Source organism: Talaromyces rugulosus, chromosome IV (assembly GCF_013368755.1).
Source record: "Talaromyces rugulosus chromosome IV, complete sequence".
Lineage (NCBI taxonomy): Eukaryota > Fungi > Ascomycota > Eurotiomycetes > Eurotiales > Trichocomaceae > Talaromyces > Talaromyces rugulosus.
In genome coordinates, this window is record NC_049564.1 from 922,098 (window position 1) to 942,398 (window position 20,301).

The 20,301-nt window shown below is 49.4% G+C and overlaps 5 protein-coding genes across 5 annotated transcripts; 3 read left to right on the forward strand and 2 right to left on the reverse strand.

The window, feature by feature from the left end:
- Positions 1 to 1,360: 1,360 nt before the first annotated feature.
- TRUGW13939_07093 (uncharacterized protein) lies at positions 1,361 to 4,183 on the forward strand (the record flags this gene model as incomplete). The annotated part of the gene is made up of 1 exon (XM_035490235.1): positions 1,361 to 4,183. The coding sequence occupies one exon, from the start codon at positions 1,361 to 1,363 to the stop codon at positions 4,181 to 4,183; it is 2,823 nt and encodes a 940-aa protein (XP_035346128.1).
- A 400-nt stretch (positions 4,184 to 4,583) lies between these two features.
- On the forward strand, positions 4,584 to 5,813 carry TRUGW13939_07094 (uncharacterized protein; the record flags this gene model as incomplete). The annotated part of the gene is made up of 1 exon (XM_035490236.1): positions 4,584 to 5,813. One exon carries the CDS (start codon positions 4,584 to 4,586, stop codon positions 5,811 to 5,813), a length of 1,230 nt encoding a protein of 409 aa, XP_035346129.1.
- Positions 5,814 to 6,338: 525 nt separating this feature from the next.
- On the forward strand, positions 6,339 to 7,891 carry TRUGW13939_07095 (uncharacterized protein; the record flags this gene model as incomplete). Its single annotated transcript, XM_035490237.1, has 2 exons — positions 6,339 to 6,378; positions 6,441 to 7,891. The coding sequence occupies 2 exons, from the start codon at positions 6,339 to 6,341 to the stop codon at positions 7,889 to 7,891; spliced, it is 1,491 nt and encodes a 496-aa protein (XP_035346130.1).
- Positions 7,892 to 9,036: 1,145 nt separating this feature from the next.
- TRUGW13939_07096 (uncharacterized protein) lies at positions 9,037 to 10,507 on the reverse strand (the record flags this gene model as incomplete). The annotated part of the gene is made up of 5 exons (XM_035490238.1): positions 9,037 to 9,065; positions 9,122 to 9,416; positions 9,469 to 9,789; positions 9,839 to 10,372; positions 10,427 to 10,507. 5 exons carry the CDS (start codon positions 10,505 to 10,507, stop codon positions 9,037 to 9,039), a joined length of 1,260 nt encoding a protein of 419 aa, XP_035346131.1.
- Positions 10,508 to 11,666: 1,159 nt separating this feature from the next.
- TRUGW13939_07097 (uncharacterized protein) lies at positions 11,667 to 19,430 on the reverse strand (the record flags this gene model as incomplete). Its single annotated transcript, XM_035490239.1, has 13 exons — positions 11,667 to 12,353; positions 12,410 to 13,006; positions 13,065 to 13,515; positions 13,581 to 13,715; positions 13,773 to 13,913; positions 13,998 to 14,034; positions 14,117 to 14,124; positions 14,718 to 14,748; positions 14,804 to 15,044; positions 15,106 to 17,535; positions 17,917 to 17,927; positions 18,863 to 19,142; positions 19,302 to 19,430. The coding sequence occupies 13 exons, from the start codon at positions 19,428 to 19,430 to the stop codon at positions 11,667 to 11,669; spliced, it is 5,178 nt and encodes a 1,725-aa protein (XP_035346132.1).
- Between the last annotated feature and the right edge of the window lie 871 nt (positions 19,431 to 20,301).

Consider the following 20,301-nt stretch of genomic DNA (forward strand, 5'->3'; position numbering starts at 1 on the left):
TACATATAACTAGAGAATTAAAGCCGGTTACTGATGGCATGATTAGCAGCATGTGGAACCAATGAAGGCTGGGACACAAAGAGACCTAGGACAAGCAAATTGTCGAATTATTAGCCATTTTGTGACGGCTGAGCCTGAGGCTATCCCCAAGGGTAGGAGCGGCCTCGTGGCCGGATGGGAGGCCTCAGGCAGGAAGGGCATCAACCCTAACCCGCGGTGCCAGATCTGGGGATAGCCTCACCCCGGGGCCATAAGGGGTCAAGCTGGTTACCTAAGCACACAAGATAAAACCTTCCCGCAGGTCCTGGTAGTTAGATTCCTTTCCCATGCTTGTTGTTTTAGAGAATCGCACCCCTAGATAGGAATCGAATATCTTTGGAAAAGGCACGTCACAATTTAACCAAAAAACACCACTTTCCTTACAACCATACTTGGTTTATCAGGAACTAAAAGGACTCAGAATAGACCGCTAGGGCGCTGGTGGATAACAAACAGAATTACTGCCAGGAGAAATGTCCTATGAGTTGCGAGGGCGAGAAATTAAATAGGATCTGGTACATAAAGGAGGCTTATTCCCCATAGCTAGACATCTATCGTTTCCTATCAGCCATACTCAACACCTCGTTTAGGGCTACCCAGATACCCTTTCTGACAACGTGGATTTGTTTTCAGTCCAGAGGATAACCTCTTTTCCTTGACTACGTCCCTTAACTCGCAAGAATCCACCACAATCCTTCAGTTCTGCCTTCGGCTAAGTCATCTTATAATTAAAACAAGCCCTAAAAATATTGCTTTTTGCAGTGATTTTTTTTTCAGAATTGTAAAATGGCTTGGGCAGGCACTTGATTATAAAGATTTATAGTGGATTCTTAAGAGTTGAGGGACTTGGTTCAAGAAAAGGTACACAAAGCTTCAGCACTATCTATTTAGAACACTCCCATTTGGTTATCGGGGTGACTATGTAAAAAACGACATCTATAGCCCTAAAGACGGTTTCCCTGTTTAACTTGATGGGCGCAAAATAACCATTTTTACCACATATATTTGTAATCACCACAAGGAATAAAATTTATCAAGTTGTAGGCGTGATGTTAACTTTCATGATTCAACCATCGCGCGGCTAGCGCTAGTGGCGGCTACTACCCAGTAGCCACGCAGGACTAAGCGCGGGTAATGACATTACGTATTGTTCGATATTCTCGTCGTTCCTTTTCTGTCAGTGTCCAACCTCCATCCCCCGCTCGCATCTCGCATCTCGCATCTCCGGATGCTCGCCTAGTCTTCGGCAGCAGCACTCTCCGGCTTCTAATTGATTGCCCGCTGTTAGAAACCCGAGAGCCGGTCTTGGCCCATCGCTGCCATGCAAAGTACGTTGCGCCTGCCGTTGCACGCCGTCCGGTCCTGTCGTCTCGTCGCCGGTCGTCGATATGCTCTCGCCTCGTCCACGCCTTATCGGTCGTTTCATCAGTCGATTTCCTGGCGGACCAAACCTTCGTCTGACACCAATGGCTCGTCCGGCGTCAATGGCAACAACAACACTTCCAATGAGGCCACCCCTGTCGATGTTCCCAGCCAGGGTCTAGATCCGGCGGTGACGAAACGATCGTCGCCAAGACGAAGGAGTTATATTGAGACCATACGTAGCGGTATGAGGGATAGAAGAGTTCCGGACGAGAGACCCCCCGCAAACCCAATAGCCCTGCCACGGTGGTATCTTGATCGAAACATTGCTCTGTATCACGAACCTTACCGCGTCGAAAAACCAGACTCTCGCCTTGGGATTATTTCCAAACCCTCGACGAAAGACGATTCACAAGCTCAGTCGCAGGCCACAGGAGGGGATGACACTGACGGATCGGGTCAAGATCGCTCATGGAATCGTGGCCATCGCTATGTGCTGAGTCCTGCGGTATGGGAAAATCTACGGGGTCAGGCCAAGGCGGGTTTCATGCTTCCTCCACAAGAGTATATCAATGACCCGGCAACGGAAAATTCGCATATTCTTCTTCAGGCTCCCTTCAAAGACGGAGTTACCTTCCTGGATACAGTCGTTCACAAATTGGCTCGTGATCTGGATGCCAACCTAGTGACTCTGAATGCTCAAGATATCGCCCAATTATGCAGTGAACAAGAGAGACTACAAGGGACAGTGCCGTCGACGATCAGAAGTCTGAGTTATGAAATCTATAATGATCACGCCAACGAGGATTGGCCCAGTGAAGGAGCAGAGAAAGATGATGAAGCCCCGGAAGAAACAAGCAGGACTTTTATTGCCCCGATCTCTTCTATACGATCACGTATATTATCCGCCGACGGCGGTCTTCCCGACATATCGATTCCGCCTTGGCTAAAATCACTGACGGGGTCGCCTGCGGGTGACACGGCCAAACGACCAGTGCTAGATACCATATCCACGCGGTCACTTTTAAATAAGATTGTGTCTTCGGCACTAAGGCCGCAGCCTGCGGATAGCGAGAAAGCGCCAGAGTTGCCATCGAAAGTCATTGTTCAAATACAGGATTATGATGACCTCAAGTCTTCGCGACAAGGCTCCAAGGTTCTCGAAATGCTGCAGGAAATAATTCGGCATGCCAGACGTCGTGGTGACCAAATCCTGCTGATTGGGACACTGTCAAGAGATGAAGTTGTTACTCTGGAAGGTGCACCCCCTGCGTTGGACGACAGCAAGATGGTGTCTGTTGAAGAAGTGAAGGATTTTCCAACCTCCACAGATCCTTTCCCTCAGACCTTTTTGATCGTCCCTGCCACAGATCCGGAAACTACAAAAGGAGTATTTGATGAGGATTACAAAGCCCGCACAAGACTAATCAATATACGCCATTTACAAGACATGATTCGCACGCGCGTGAATCCCAATACAACTCCTATAGACAGCAGTATCCTCGATAGTACGTCATGGGAGCTGGATTCGGAGGCGGCAATCAAGAGTCTCGAGTCCAACTACTGGAATTTTGGACGTGTCCATGGACTCGTGACATATGCTATTGGCAGGGTCCAATCTAATGAGACATTCGGCTTGCAACATATTCAAGAAGCGTTTCAACTCGTCGATGAGAATGAGAAAGCCGGACAGAAGGTAATGGACGCCCTGGAGGGAATTTCGGAACCTGCTGAATCAAGTGGACCGCATGGCAAATCCAAGTCACCGTCAGCATTGGCACCAAAATGCAACAAGCATGAGAAGAAGCTTTTGAATGGGGTTGTCAAGGCAGACAGTATCCGAACTACATTTTCCGATGTTCATGTGCCTCCGGAGACGGTCGAGGCCATAAACTCGCTAACGTCTTTGTCTTTGATACGACCGGAAGCCTTCTCCTACGGTGTCCTTGCAACGGATCGAATCCCTGGCATTCTGCTCTACGGCCCGCCTGGTACGGGAAAAACACTTCTTGCAAAGGCAGTCGCGCGTGAAAGCGGGGCAACAGTTCTGGAGGTTAGTGGATCGGACATCTATGACATGTACGTGGGTGAAGGAGAGAAGAACGTGAGGGCGATCTTTTCTCTGGCAAAGAAACTAAGCCCGTGCGTGGTCTTTATCGACGAAGCAGATGCTATGCTCGGGTCCAGAAGCCAGGGCAGGCATCGGTCATCTCACCGAGAACTTATCAACCAGTTCCTGCGCGAATGGGACGGTATGAACGACATGTCAGCGTTCCTCATGGTTGCCACTAACCGGCCGTTTGACCTGGATGACGCGGTTCTGCGACGTCTTCCCCGGAGGCTGCTGGTAGACCTACCCACCGAAAAGGACCGCGAGGCCATTCTCCGGATCCATCTCAAAGAGGAACAGCTGGAAGCGTCGGTGAATCTTTCCGAGCTGGCGCACCAGACGCCGTTCTACTCGGGCTCTGACCTCAAGAACGTCTGCGTGGCTGCTGCTCTAGCCTGTGTTCGCGAGGAGCATGCTCAATCCATGCAGCAACAAAAAAGCGGCGAAGGCCCGCACGAATTCCCGCGGCGCGTTCTCACGAAAGCGCATTTTGAACGCGGCATCGAGGAGATCAGCGCGTCCATCAGCGAGGACATGTCGTCTCTCAATGCGATCCGCAAGTTTGACGAGAAGTACGGCGACCGCAAAGGGCGGCGCAAGAGGAGCGCGGGGTGGGGATTTACCGCCGCTGCGGAGGCGGAGTCGGGGGAAACTGGTCGCGTGCGGCCTTGAATTATTGTATAATTGGGGAGCGCATGGCGCGTGTATTGTATTTTATCCAGCGTTGGCTGCCCAACGCCCTGTAGAGTATATCATTGAATAGAGTTCAAAGTGTTGTGCAAAAAGTTTGGCCGCATTCGGCCTGAACCAGAGCTTTGGCTCCTTCCTCCCACTGGGCGGCGCTTAAGCCCGGCCCCTCAAGCGCTCGTCATGCGACTTTGCTCCCCTCACTGCAACTCAACTCTCGTAACTCTCTTTCTATTCTATCTTGTCTCTCTTTTCTGCCCTGCTTCGCTGGCGCCATGCCTTCCAAGTGAGTGACTGCCTTTGAATGTTGGCAAGGCACCGTCGCAGGTAATTTAAAGCCCATCCCTACTCGATCGAATACATCATCATCATATATATGCGCACAATGACCGCCGATCACCCCCCTTCGCAGAGCTCAGTCTTTGCCTCGCTACACCGCAAATCGAAAACCTCAGAACCGTCGGTCAAAGACAACCGCGACGCAGCTGTTCGCGAGGCCAAGCAGTATATCCACGACGTTGTGCGCAGCGACTGGGCCTTTGAGCCGCCTGCCACCCTGTGGTCGCCTTCGACCACCTCGCCACCGTCGTCCATCCTGTCCGCCCCGGCCACGGCGACGACTAGTAATACTAATTCGAATAATACGACTGCTGCTACTACTACCTCGTCGGAATCGAGTCAATCGCTGACAGAAGTACCAGCTTCTGACGTCGTCGAATGGCGGTTGCGCGAGTACGGCAGCTCGGGCTCGGAATTCGACACCGACACTGGTCCCGCCACCACGAAGCCGGGGCCTACTGAGAAGAGCCCGTATCGGTTTGAGAGTCCGGATGCTATACATGAAAGCCTCGCTGAGCGGAGGCGGACACGGCGCGCGGCTTTGGAAGAGGAAGCCCAGTGGAATCCTGGGTTGCGCTTCTTTTTGGAAAGGCGTGATGCGTGGACGGGGTCCAAGAAGAGGAAAGCTATATCAGACCATGCTGCGCAGCAGCAGCACGACACAGAGCCCGACGGGCTTGCCAATGGAGAATGCTCCAGCGCTGAAACGAAGGATCAAGAAACCACGCCTCTGACGGAAATGTTGAACGATCTAAAGCTGGGGGACAAAGACACGCAATCAAAAAATCTAAACCATTCCGACTGCTACGAATCCGACGACTCTTTAGTCCCCGTCATGAGCCCATTCATTCCAAATTCAAATTGTATACGTTCCTCCATCACGCCCGCCATATACGCGTCCATCTACAGCAAAGTGATCCTACAGGGCCTCACTCCCACCGTACCTATCAACCTGTCCGATGTCATAAAAGCCATAGTCGCCGGATGGAAAGCCGACGGCCAATGGCCGCCCAAAATCACAATGCCGCCCCCAGGATCAGACGTGCCCGTGCGGAAAAAGGGTCGCCCTGTAGCAAACAACGCAGACAAGGCCAGCCGAAGAGGGAGCTTCGGTGGCCATGGATCCGGCGTTGCCAACGCTGTCAAGAAGGTTCTCGGTTTCTCTCATTTACGACGGCTGAGCCGCAGTTCAACAAACGGTGAAGCAGGCGATGCAGCATCGACGGCCACAAACGGGTTGACGGTTGAGGTTATTGAAGAGGCTGGTCATCGTTAGAGAGGAGATTGGTATTGTTATCGTTATTGTTTTCTTTTTTCCCTTATTTTTATCCTTAACAGCATGTTCTGTCTAGTCCCCTTGGGCGGTGGCGGGACCACGAGATCGCATTACTATCACGAAACGAGCTTATGGCACGCAATGTATAATCAGGCATATATCATGTATTAATACAAAAATTTGAGGAATCAGATCATTTGATCTTATCTCAAGCTGCAGATGTTGGGACTAGGCGATAAGATAAATCCGATGACGATTAATTACAGTACATGTAATATTTTATTGCATGCCTGGTATGTATCGACAAAGTAACAATTATTACAACCAGCAATACCATTTGAAACAAATAAATAATAGGCTAACAAAGAAAAGCGCTGGTAGTAGTAATGACATGAAATCACCGACGGCGAGTGACAAATCCGGCTAGTCTAGCTGAGCTGAACTGATTCAGTGATTACTGACAACCTCCTTCGTATTGTACATTTCTTTCCTTTTCTTCCTTTTTTATCTTTTCAATCAAGAAACATGGCAGAAAGTAACAGGTTTATACACGAACAACCAGCCGGTACGCACATATTTTCTCTTCTGCTGTTGTTTACACTCGCGCTGACTCGTTATCAACTCAAGACCGGTATCAGAGGGAATTCACACTTCTCTCGCACCTTGGCTTTCAGTCCAATGTCATTGTAGCCGCCTCGTATGAAAATACCAGCAAGGATGACCTCTCCTCCAAGGCGCTCCTCTATCCGGCCCTCCGGAAAGTCGTGCAGCGCTATCCGGAGCTGGCCATGGTTCATTTCTGCCGGCCTTCTGAAACGAAAAAAGGCCAGCATCGGCGCTGGCTGGGCTTTTTGCGCGAGATAAACCTGGATGATCATGTTAGGTTTCTCGATGTTCCGGCAGCGGCGGCTGATGGGCTAGATGATGGTCTCATCGAGCAGTATCACGATATCTGGTTTGAAGATCCGGAGAAACCGCCGTGGCTGTTTGTTGTAGTTAATGGCAAACATGCATTATTCGTGTTTGATCATATCATTACCGATGGGCGAGGAGCGACTCAGGTTCACGATAGTCTGCTCAAGGCGTTGAATCTAGGTATGGGTCTGGATCGAGACGAGTCCCCAATTGTCCGAGTATCGCCAGACGACGTGCCTGGATTTCCTGAACCAGACCCCATCATGCGTTCCGGGACGAGTGTTTCCATTCCCTCGGCCATTTGGATGTTTTTCATCATGATATACATCCGGCTCGTATACCGATTCACCGACGCCTTCTTCCACGACGCACACGTCCGGCCAATAAGCAAACCACTAACGTTCAGCCATCCGAATAAAGAATCCCATCTCGTCAAAACCCAAACTCGCACACTGCGTCTCAAGCCCGCAACAGTCAAGAAATGCATCGACGCATGCCGCGCGCACCAGACAACCTTTACGAGCCTCCTACACACGCTTGTCAAGGTGACCCTCGCAGCAGATTTCTATCCGACGTCGCGCTTCAGCCACTCGCAGGTTGCCCTTGACATCCGGCCGTATCTACTACCGCATGCGCGCGCGCAGACCATGAGCACGGCGGTCTCGATTGTTTCGAGTTTTGACTGGCTTGCGCGGTTTCGAGAGGCGGGCACTGCGACTGCTGCTGCCAATGCAGACCTCCTAATATGGGACATTGCGCGCGAACATCGAGCGCACGTCGTCAAGGATCTTAACCACACCCATTTATGGCGCAAGGCATGGCTAGCCGTTTCACTACTCGGCGAGGACGAGGAAGATTACATATCGCAGTTTTTGCCAGGCTACAAAAATTCCCAGCAAAACTGTTTTTCCGTATCCAACTTGGGCGCTTTTGCTCCTAGCCACCACCACCACAGTCCTCTGGACGGGTGGACGATTTCGAATATGGAGTTTTCGGCGGGTGCGATCAAGGCTGGATACGGGGTGAATCTGACGTTTGATGTTGCTGGTGTTGCGGGTGGTGATACTGTGATTCATGTCAGTGCTGAAGAAGGGAGTTTGAGGGATGGGTTTGTTAGTTCGCTGCTGGAGCGCATTCAAAAGAGGCTGGAGGCGATTATTTAGTTTACGACAAATATATATTTAGATGAACATTGAATTTGGGGTTACAGTACAGTTAGTTTGTACATCAACTGCATATTCGTGTACAATATGTATTTAGTCGAAATAACAAGATGTAAATATCAATACAGAACCCTTGTATAAGCCAATAAGCATCCATCTATATACTTCAAACCGTTTCAAAAATGCACCTTAATCTAGATCAATACAAAATACGCACATACTGCCATACATGTAATAATTACATTGTACGCGGGTGATGTATTAATAGCTTAAATTTTATTAATATAAGGTTTAGATGTAAGGAGACCATGCCTGGTCCATGCATTATGCAGTGTCAATCTTACCCGTATTTAACCAGAAGAGTGGTAGTACTACGTAGTTTGTTTAATAATACTACTGCATATACGAAGGTATATTACGGATAGTTTGCATGATTAGTGATTCGGAGTGATTACGTGGGAGTATCCCAAGTGATAATTGTTTTATTATTGGTGTAACTAAATATGTAACCTATATGTATGTAATCGACGTATACTATGTATTCGAGTATTATTGAAAAAGTGGATGAAAGAAACTTAAGGTTGTCTTGTTTGTAATACTACTATTATTTGAAATTGTTTACAGCGAAATTAAGCTTTTTGAAAGCACGTTGTCTAAACCTTTGACACTTTTTCCCACATTTCTTACATACAATGTAAAAATAGCAATATATTAATTAATTATTCATGCGGTTAATATCAACATTTGATTACGATAGCAATTCATTTTTTGGTTTTCAATAATATAGGTGCCCCGTACATACGAGCTACAAATTGACTGGATCGCCCGGAACCATGACTCTCTGAAAACCTAATTCAAATTACACGCGAATCAAATACTAGAATACGAGAACGCGAGAAATGCTAGTTCAAATTGCGTCGCGATAAGAATACATGCAAGCATTTGTTACCTGTCAAATACGAAAACAACGGATAAAAACACGGCCGTAAAAAATACCAAGTGAAATTTCCACTAACACACATCCCAGTCCTGTTTCTCCATGTACACCATAAAACCATAAAAAATAATATACCCTCAAGAACGAAAAACGAAAAGAAGAAAATAAAATGGCAAAACTCAAGTTGTGGAAAAAGTAATCGCCATGTTTAGTTAAGACGGAATGCATCAATAATTACTACATATCCGATTAGTTTTAAATTCGCATTGCAGAATCAGAAAATATAGACTTACCTTCATGGCCACGACGGCAACCAGATCCCACCCACATGACAGTATTGGCAAAGGCATAACGTTCGTCACCAGTTTCCATGGTCAGGTTAATGCGGTACTTGTACGTGCTCGGGTTGATGCTATCTGCAATGTTGGAGTCGCCAAGCTTCTCCAGCACATCCTTGGCGCCGGTCAACCAGCCGCTGGTTCTGACAATGATGTATGCAGCTGGTTCATCCGCGGTCTGTAAAACATAACTCGCGTTGATCGAAGTGGCCAGTTCTTTGACCGTTACCTGAGAGTCTTGGCCGCCAGGCTGATAGTTTATTAGCGAGACATCTAAAAAAGAGTCATGGAACTCCACATACAAGAATAATACCCTTTCCCCATCGACCGGCCCATTGACCGCCAACAAACGAGAGCCAATCGCGCGAGCCCCAAAGACTGTTGCCGATGGCGATCTTGGGATTCAGCTTGATGCTCATCCGGAAGTCAAGCTCTATGCTGGGAACAGGGATTTGAAGGGAACGAGCAATATCGCCTTCAGGGAATGTGTGGAGCAGATTGTTTGCAGGAATCGAATCTTTCATAACGTTCAAGTAGGTAGGGCATTCGAGCAGATGCTGGCGCTGACGACTGGTGTTCTTTGCGCGCACCTGCTGGCAGTAAATGCACTGGACTGACAAGCACTGACAATCGTAAGCTATTTGTGTTTGTATAAGTTAGGATGGAATTTACCTTATCCTCCTCCTTGGCGCGGAATTCAACAAAAGCAGCATGTACATCGTCCAGAGGCGGCGCCGGCAGACTTGACGTGCTCTGGCGATTATTATTATTATTATTGTTAATCGGCTTGGGCTGTTTGGAGCTCGAGTGAGGAGGGCGCTGTTGCGAGAGCGGCGTGACCGAAGGACCGGGGCCTTGCGGGGGACCGGGCGTGGGCAACGAGGGACGGTTCTGGAGGTTCTGAAGAGGGGTTTGAATGGGAGCAGCATGATGGCTGACTCCATTCGACATCATCGGCCCATTGGGGGTAGCGAGCTGCGCGGCAGCTGGCCCAGGACCAGGGCCTGGAGCAGAAGCGGTAGGACCATTGGGAGTCGCCGAGTAGCCGTTCGCAGGGCCAATGCCGTTGGGGCCAGTTGAAGGCGCGGGCGGCTGCGGCGCGGGAGCATGGCCTCGAAGACCGGGGCACTCGAGCAGATGCTGCTTCTGGCGCGAGGTGTTCTTCGCGCGAATCTGCTGGCAGTAGATACACTGGACGGAGAGACACTAGAAAGAAACGCCGGGTTAGTATAGCTTGTTCTGTTATTGTTACCAGGATACACGGTCACGTGCCTTGTCGTCTTCCTTAGCGCGGAACTCGACGAATGCTGCATGCACTTCCTGATCGACTGTGCGACCCATCTTTGCCAGTTCGCCCGGGAAAAAAAAAACCGTGGGTGGAAAAAACTCAGACACAGAAAAGCACACAACCCCGGAATAAAACACGTTTTCAAAAAGTCGAGGCTCGCGCGTGGCAAGAAAGAGCGGGAGAAAGACGAGAGTCGGGGCGAGGGTGGGAAAGACGCGAAAGAGGTGGAAAAATAACTTACTGGAAAAAACAGCGCGGGCGGCCGTACTCGTATTAGTAATTCCCGTGACATGGGCCGCCCCGCCCGCTAGATACAAACATGGTGGTCATTACCGAACGACACCGAGACACGCGTTCCAATTGGTTTTACCGTGCATACAGCTGCGACGGCTGCGCCTCCTTGCAATAAATACTCTGTCATAGTCTTGCTGGGGAAAAAAGAGGGTGTAATATTTTAAAAAGAAAAATATAAACATAAAAAATAAATAAATTCACCATGATACATACTGTTTAATAGTAGTTTTCTTGATATTGGTACATTATAATGTTGTATTCATGCTGCGCAGCCGACAGCGCATCGCCTTCTGATTTGTCGGTGGTGGCGCCCAATCATTTGGCCAGCCTGGGCGCCGTGCGTAAGCTGGCTGAAAGGAGCGAGGGCGAGAAGTTGATGGTGAAGAGTATTACATGCAATGCGAGATATTCTCGAAGTTCTCATGTTGAGTTTTGAATTTAAAGAATCAAAGGGGGGAAACAGACATGCTGTACTGTATGCTTTGGTAAAGTCTGACCAGACCGTACAGCGGTCGTCCGATGAATAACGGTAACGAGAAAATATCGTATTACGTACTAGATGTGTATTTAGCTAGTTTGGCCTCCTTGAGTCTTCGAAATACCATCGCTGGACAATCAAATACAGGATATAGAAATGTAAATAACAACAATGTATAGCCCATGATAAATCATAATATCGCGATTCCACCACACCCCCAGTTCCCAAGGGAATTGTGCATTCCGCATCACCTCAGATTGCAAATCCCGTAGTGAAGCTAATATATCCCCCGTTTCGTTTCTTTGCCTATCATCGTTCTTTATATTTTGTCGTTAGTCATATCGCGTAATAACGTCTGATACATGCTAGAAATCACAAATCGATCGCGTCAAATGCTGAGCTATCTCCGAAAAAACTCGAGTATTTGCTTTCTCCCAGCCTCAAACCGCCAGGTAAATATCGCCGAGGTCCTCCATGCTGTAAGGCAACCCCCGAGTAGCCCGTCTCTGCGACACCCGGATCACATTCTTGGTCGCGAGGGTCAGCACATGCATCAACGCCTGGGTTGCGACTGAGCGAGACGTAGACTCGACCGGGAAGATGCTAGAGAAGCCCATCTTTTGGAGTGGCATGGTTCCAGCATTAGCTTGGGCCTGGTCGCCGTCATTTTTGACAGCTTGCACCCGAGATTCTAGAAAATCAAAGAAATTCCTGTCGGCATGACCTAGGCTCGACACGGTCTCTTGAGTTTTAGCCGCATCTAGACCTTCAGCGTCACGAAACAAGTCGGCATCCTCCAGTGGAATGTCTTCGCCCAGGTATGCCCCCATGTCATTGTCGTTGATATCCCCAAAGTCGTCGAGGGACAAGCTGCTCAGCCGATCATATCCAGACAGATCCTGACGCAAACCGCGACCAGCGAGTGGACTGAGGTTGGCAAAGCGACCAGGCAGTCTGTTTGAACGCCCAAAATGCCGACGAGACGAACGGTCGAAGCTGTCAAAGGGGCGAGGGATACTAGAAGAACCGGCCACTGATCCTTGCAGAGAGGCTGTGATATTCCACGGCATCTGAGAAGAAGTCTCATCCGGAAGAGACGCAGGGGCACCAAGCCCAAGCTCAACATCCTATACAACGATCATCAAAATTTGAACAGCCACATAGGTTCATATTCTGTACATACCCGTTGCACCAGCATATCTGTATCATACTCTCCAGCTTCATACTCACGCGCCAAACCCATCTCAACTTCCTCGCTTGTTCTGCGGCGCACGCGTCTCGAGCCGTCTATTTTGTCTTGGCCAATCTCGCTGGAGCGTCGCTTACGACCCTGCTCGCTCTCGCTGTCACCATTTCCATCGGACAGCGCAGCTAAAAGCTGTTTTCCACAGAATGATTGCAAAGGATGTGCCACGCTTGAGCCACCAACCCCAAGCCCTACAGAGCCAATTCCGCAGCCAAAGACCCACAGTGCTGCATTCTTTCTAGCTTGTGCGACGAGTCTAGCATATGACTTTTGCTTCTCAGCAAGAGACATGTTCTGTAGGTATTCTTGCTCCCACTGTACCAGCTCAGCGTTGGAAATCTGTGTGCTTACGTCCAGCTGTATCTTTCTAGCACCTCGTTGCTTGCGACCATATGCGGCATTTTCACTTCTCGCATTTCCCTCGACGTAGTCAGGATCAGGTAGGCGACCCGAAGTTGGAGGAGGACTGTCACGGGGATCAAGTTCATCGGCACGAATAAGATCATCGTCTTGAAGGACCATCACATCCTCATCCTAGTTTGAATATCAGTTTTAGCCTACCTCATTTTACGGCGAAATAGAGAGAACTTACCTGAGGGGGCCTGGTGACATCTTCCGGCGCTTCAGCGTGTTCTCCTTGAGGCCTCACCGGTGTCTCGACTTGTACTTCCAATCCACCGTCCATTCCGCCGTCTATGGAAAGTTCAACGATGTTCCCTTCCTCATCAAAGTCAAAGTCTGGACGAAGCAACACGCCTTCTTCACCGAGTGCTGTGTCGACAAAAACGTCCCCACTGTAGCCTTGAAAAGAAAAGCCACCGAACTCTCCAGCCACAAAGCTTGGGGATGGGATGTCCAATTGAGGGAGAGTGTTGCCCAGCTGGGACGGGCTGGAGGCGCTCAGGTGAGAAGAAAGTACACTTGAGTTAAGGTCTGGGCCACAAAGCATCAACTCGGTAGGTTTCAGTAGGTCAACGTCGAGACCAGGGAGAGTGAACTCGGGAATGAAGGCTGGATCGTACGGGACAATGAGCTCTTCTGGTCTGCGGAGAGCGTAATGAGATCAGCCAAAAGCAATTAACACTTCCAAAAAAAAAGACAGTCATACCTGGCCTTGCCTGCATCTGGGTTGAGCCCTCTACCATGGACGACCTTTAGGGCAGTTTTCATTCTGTCGAGCATGGATTGCACGTCGGTGAGAGTGTACAGGCATTGGCGGCTGTAGACCCTCGATACGCCATACCTAGAAAGTGACCTTTGTGAGTACGACCCAGTATTGATGGACAACATATTTGCTTACAGCAGGTTCCCTTGCAGTCGTAGGGCCATGGGAGCTTCGGGGTTCATGATTGTGTCGCACGCACGAGGCACGTCAACTCCAAGGATGGCTTTTCTGTTGACTTTTTTGGACGTTGTCCTGGGACCCAACGTCGCCACCAGCCTGGATTTTTTGCACGCACACGCGCTAGGTCAGTTTTGACAAAGGATAGGATGGCAGGAAGGAGCGTGCTGGGGCCGTACTCACCAGATGGTAGCGACGCCATGCTTTTGGGAGGTGAGCACTGTTCCCAGACGAGGAAGGTGAGTCCATCTATCTCTTCAGAGGCGAGGAAAGAACCGTAGTGGTGGTGGGAAGGAGCTTACCTTCGTGACTATAAAACATTGTGTTGGGTAATCTCGACAGAGTAAGGTAAAAGGGAAATAAAATCAACGAGTAGATATTCGGTATATGTAAAGCCGCAGAGACCGGACAGAAAGTAAATCAATCATTCAATGGAAATGTCGCGTATACAGAGGAGGAAGAGTTGTCCAGAGTGAGGATGGATGAGGGCGTCAGACATGGCAGGTGCTGCACGTGTTATCTGGGGTGAATTGCACGGAAAAGGAAGGAGCCCGCCTGGGGCGTCGCGTGGAAGGCGCGAGGGGAGAGAGAGAGCACTCCCCCCAGGGTCAGATGACCGGCTCTCTCGAAAAGGGAAGGAACAACGGAGAACTCGAAATCGACGTTTCTTTTCTATACTAAGCATAGCACAAGACAAGATAGATTCACAACATTACATGTATACATGTATATACGCCGGGTATGATGGACAACAGAGCAATTCGACAGAACACAACAAATATGAAAAAGCTTTCCAGGTTTTTTCCAGACAACAGGCGTCATCTATTTCAACAATATATCATTTCACAAACTACAGGGCCCTCGTGCGTGTCAGTCGTTTACTCCAGCGGAATGCCCTCGTACTCGGAGTATCCAAGTGCGAGGTTCATATTTTCTGGTAAGAAGAGTTAGCATAGACATTACCCAAATGCGTTCTGGCTTGGACTTACGAAGGCATTGCGTGGCAGCACCCTTGAGCAGGTTGTCGATTGTCACACAAATAACAACCCTCTTACCGCTGGAGTGCACCGCGAAACCACCAATCTCGACGCCGTGCTGGCCGGCAATATCCTTCACGAGAGGCGGCTCGCCGACAATCTTGACGAGCTTTTCGCCGGCATAACGATCTTGGTAGAGGTTACGGATATCTCGCGACGACATCTCCTCTTTGAGAGGCAAGCTGATAGTATGCTTCGTGGTGTTAGTTTTTTTCTTTTCTCGAAATGATGTTTCCTTTTCGGGCAAAACTTACATGGATACCTTGGAACCAAACGGCGACATGAGGAATGAAAGCGACGCTGGTTCCCAATTGAGTGCTGATCTCTCGCTCGTGGATATGGTCCGTCAAACTATAGGGGATAATGTTGTTTGTCAAGATATTAACGTCGTTTTTGGGGCTGGGCTTGGTGCCGGCGCCGGAGTAGCCCGAGACACCAAAAACAGTGGGTTGTCCGCCGAGGTAAGGCACTAGAGGAGCAATACCGACTTGGGCAGCAGTAGCATAGCATCCAGGATTGGCAATGCGATTGGCGCGCGCAATAGTAGACCGGTTGACCAACTCTGGGAGGCCGTACGCCCAAGATGAGTCGAATCGATAGTCGGCACTGAGATCAACAATCAAATTTCCCTTGTCAGCTCCTTGATCGACAGCGTCGACAAAGGGTTTGCACACTCCGTTGGGAAGAGCCATGACCCAGCAGTCGATATCTCCGTTGGAAGCCATTCGGCGCACATCTTCAGGGGTAAGGTTCTCATAGATGATTTCCCGCTTGTCATAGCCCTCGAGTTTCGTGCCGGCAAGTTCACGGGAAGAGACGTGTCGCAAGTCTATGTTTGGGTGAGAGTTGAGGAGGCCGATAAGAGCTTGACCAGTGTATCCGCGTGCTCCAATCAGGGCAACCTTGGAGGGGCGAGTGTTGGAGTTATTCTTCTCGCCGAGGGGAGGATTAGGGTTGGTGGTGCTGTATGACCGACGGCCAGTCATCAAGTTGTTGCCACGGCGATAGCTACGCAGGGAGTTGACAGCAGAGCTCATTGTCGAATACGAGCGCTTTTGTTGGGCAGCACTGCTGACGTCTAGGGCAGCCTGGGCGGCGCGATGCAGTCTTGCTTCGAGGTTGTAATCACCGAACATTTGGCGTCCATGCTGAGTAAACTCACGGACCAGCTCCTTGACTTCATCGCCATCTTCCAAACCATACCAGAAGACAACGTCACCGCCGCGAGATAGACTGCCGTCGGCCTTGTCGAAGAACCAAGTAAGGTTCTCGTCGTCTGCCTTCACAGTCCAGACCAGCTTGGGGAAATCCTTTTTAATGCTGGTAAAGACATTATCAGCAACATTGGTGAGCCAGCCTGATTTTGTGATGGTAAAGGTAGCCAAGTGAGCAAAAGCGGAGTCTTGCTGGGGCAGGACAACGGCCAATGCTTCCATGGGATCGTCGAAATACGCCTTGAACGGGCGGTCTCCAAGACCCTCGACGTAGCGATCAACTGTAGCCCTGGCATCTAGGCCCTCCCGGTCACGAATAAGAACGTCTTTGAGAGCGTTGATGTCCTCGAATTCGGATAAGGAAGATTTGATGTGCACCTTGTTGCCCCGTCGGATCAAGGTACCAGCTCCAGAATCGGTGAAAAGTTCCTTTTGAAGGTCTGCTGGGTGAATAATGGCAACGCTCGATGTACGAGGGAGGTCTGTGAGAAGATCCTTCATTTCCTTGATCTTCAGTCTAGTACCGTGTCGCACCCACCACTGGGTCATAAGATGATCGTATTCCTCATCCAGGTTGATGGCGGAGATCTTCTCGCCGGTATCACCATTGAACAGGCCGCCCTTCTCTGCGAGATAGACAATCTTCAAAGGCTGTAGAGAGCGAGCGAGCTCGCCAGCAGCAACATCAGCGTTGACGTTGAGAACCTGACCGTCTGGAGTTTCGGCCATTGAAGTCAAGATCGGCAGGCATCCAGCCTCGATAGCTGACTCGATAGGTTTCTTGTCCACCTTGTTAATTTTTCCCACCAGTTTATACTTTTCCTTGTCAAGATAGTCGGCCGAGAACACTCCGGTGGTGATGGGACGGGCGCGCACGCCCATGTTCTCCAATTGTTCGACCAGCTTCAAGTTCTCCTCCAAGAAGAGCTTTCGCGCCAGAGAAAGAGTCTTTCCATCGGTGACACGAATTCCATCTTCAAATTGCGGCTCAACGCCTGCATCTTCCAACATCTTGTTCAGCTGGGGCCCGGCGCCGTGCACGACGACCGGATACAGGCCGACATGGTTCAAAAAGGCAAGGGCAGAAGAAAGGTTCTGCAAATGCTCAGTAATAATCGCACCGCCGACCTTGATCACGGCGAACTGCTGAGACGAAACCGAGGTGAAGTGAGAGAGGTATTGCTGGACCTCGCGCTTGGAACCGATATTGCTGAGGAGCTGCACAACGGTGGACCGCGTGGAGAGCTGGGGGTCGGCAGGACGAGAGTACGAGCGAGTCTGCGATGTCAGAGAGACAGGCTGTCGTCGCACGCTGGGCAGAGCTCTGAGAGCAAAAGCCCGCGGTGCGGAGATGGTACGCAGCGACGACTGAGTCACCACGGCCCTCCGCACAGCAGGACGAACAGCGAGCATCTTGCCGGCGAGCATGCGGCAGCTTCGAAACAAGGGGAGAGGAAGAAGGATGGCCGGCTTTTAATGCTGAATTTCAAATTATTAGTGAGGGATTAACCAAAAAATCAATTGGTGGAGGGTGTCCCTCGAAAAAGCACGCACAGAGGGGAGATTTTTCTTCGTTGGCTGGTGGTTTGCTAGAAATCTCTCTTTCTCTGCCTGTCTCGGCCCGGCTTTTAGTCGCTCTGCTTAGGGCGGGCGGTGTCGGAGCCCACGTTGGATTGTGGAGTGCGGAGCTTAGTTACGCAACTGTTAATTTTTATGGTTGCATTTTGTCCTTTTAGTCGAGCTCTGTTGCTGGTTTTGATCTTATCTTGATTTTGATCTATTTTGGTTCGATCTGGTGGGTTTCATGTGTATTTTGGAGTATAATATGCAGCAGACGATCCGCTGGCTGACCAGAATTGCACCTGTAAATGGAACATCCAAGTACACATATATGTAAATAGACAGAATAGTATACTTGTTTTTACCTAAAATTATTTCTAGAACAAGTTATGCGGTACATACTTGTCCGTTTTACATATGTAACGTTGAAGCGGTCTATGTTCTTGCTACCCATATTCCTATATTCTACATGTCAATGCTATGTTTCAACTTGGCCTTGAGTACGTATGAAGGATGAAGACAAATTTAAATGCATTTAAAAACAGCTCCAGTTTGAATATTAAATAACAATGTCTATTTGCGCGTATAGTTTTATACTATATGCATGCGTGTTTCCTAGAACTCATTGCGATTATTGTCCGAGACCGGAGCAATCGATTAGTAGCCATAGCTGTCAAGTAGACTGGTTGCTTGGCATAAATAGTATTAGTTGATATGCCAGCAATGAATGTCAACATCTTCTACGAGAAATTTATTTAGAAATGCCCTCAAATCAGGTGTTGCGGAATGACGCCCGCGATGTCTCATTACTTCGGCGTTAATACTAACACAATAAACATAATCGAACAGCCAAAGGGAAAAAAAGGGAAAAAATAAACAGCCAAAAAATAGCAGTCGCCAGAGTATCATTTACAAGCAGAAAATCCCCCAAGCAAGCTTAATAACCGTGATTCATCCAGGATATCTGGCGATTTTGTAGGCCGCGAGGGATCGAGGAGTCGTGGGATGATGGATGCACTGGTCGCTCGGAAAGGGACAAAGAGAAAAAGCTCAACATTTTATTCACACATGGGAGAAAGCCTTTGACTGGGCTCCTCCCGATTGTTGCTGGCTTTCGCTTCGTTTCCGACGCAGAGGGAAATAAACAAGGCTAGGAAAACAAAGGAGAAAAAACCACACAAAGCATTTCCCAAGGACCAGGAGACTTAGTGTTTGGTTGCCACAACTGTAATCGCACTCGGGTCAGTCGCAACGATATTCTCGGTAGTTTGTGATGGTGACTTACCAGCAGGAACGACAATAACAATGATCAGAATAATGACGACGACCACCAAGCACACGCGCATCTTCATGTCCTTCCACCACATTTGTTTTCGCACTCGGTTGGCGCCTCGGCGGAAGCCTTGCGCAGAAACAGCCAGGTTGTCCGTCTTATCTTGGAGGGAGTCGAGGCGTTCGCCACGCTGAGACACCTTGTTGATGTTCTCACGCATCACACCGACGGTGTCATCGATTTGCTATATCGCTCAAAAGTTAGTACATCTATATTTTGCTATTTTCACATTCGAAAGAGCAAATCAAATGAGCGGGGAGACTATTCAACAGTCACACGCAGGTCGACAGCGTTGGGTTGTCTCAGGCGTTTGTTGTTTTGGTCTGCTCTGGTGGGCACTCACAGCTTGCAACGCCGCAGTTCTTTGGTTTCCATTTTGTGCAGAGTTTCCACCGGCACCTGCGGCACCTGCGGCACCCCCAGCACCGCCGGCAGGGATATAGGGGTCGTATGGAGGCTCGCGGTCAGCCATGGCGATTTAGTGTAGATTTGGCAAGAAAGGAGGCCTGAGAATCAGGCGGTTGAATAAGAAGGAGGCGACCTGGCGCAGGCGAGAAGCTCGGAGCGTTGAAAGGTAAATAAAAAGCGACCGCAAATAGCAAGACTGGGAAGATCGGGCGGTTGTGGATGGTGTTGTGTTGAAAGCGATGTGGTGGTGAGTCTTGACAGATCTGGAGTCGCAGCTGCGTTTCGCCTGGGCCGGACCGTCGGGAGGTGAGACAGCACGTGATCGCCGTGGCTCAGTTCCAAGAATGATGGCAGTAACTCCGCCGGGACACGTAGGAATGCCGCCTGTCAATTAAAATTAAATTCTCGGCGTCGCTTCTCATTGACTGACTTCTACGGTTTTCATTATTGTTGTTCTGGTTTACTGGTGATCTGCGTCTAGCAAGAGTCCCCTGAATATCAACCAGCCCCTAACGATCTGCATTGCGATAGATACTATTGATACTATTGATATTTTGCCAGACATCGCCACCGGTCTGATTTTGCTGCTGTTAATAATTAATAATAGTACGTATATGAATACTTCGTTCAACATCTGCCAGGCAACACAATTAAATAAAAACGGTCTCAGCCACCTCGCCCAGCCACTTATCATCACGTGGTAACGCACTAACCCGATACGGAAAAGCGTAACGTGCCACTCCTCCAGACTATATGGGATGCCTCAGGCCGCCAACTTTACTTCCATCATCTCAACTCAACATTGAAGCCGGCCACAGTGCTTGCGTCACTGGTTTCTTTCTAACTAATACTAAGATGCTGTTTGACTATCGTGGGGAGAACGAAACTAGTCAACCCCGCCCAATCGGCATTTCTCGACTACAGAAATTCCGCCT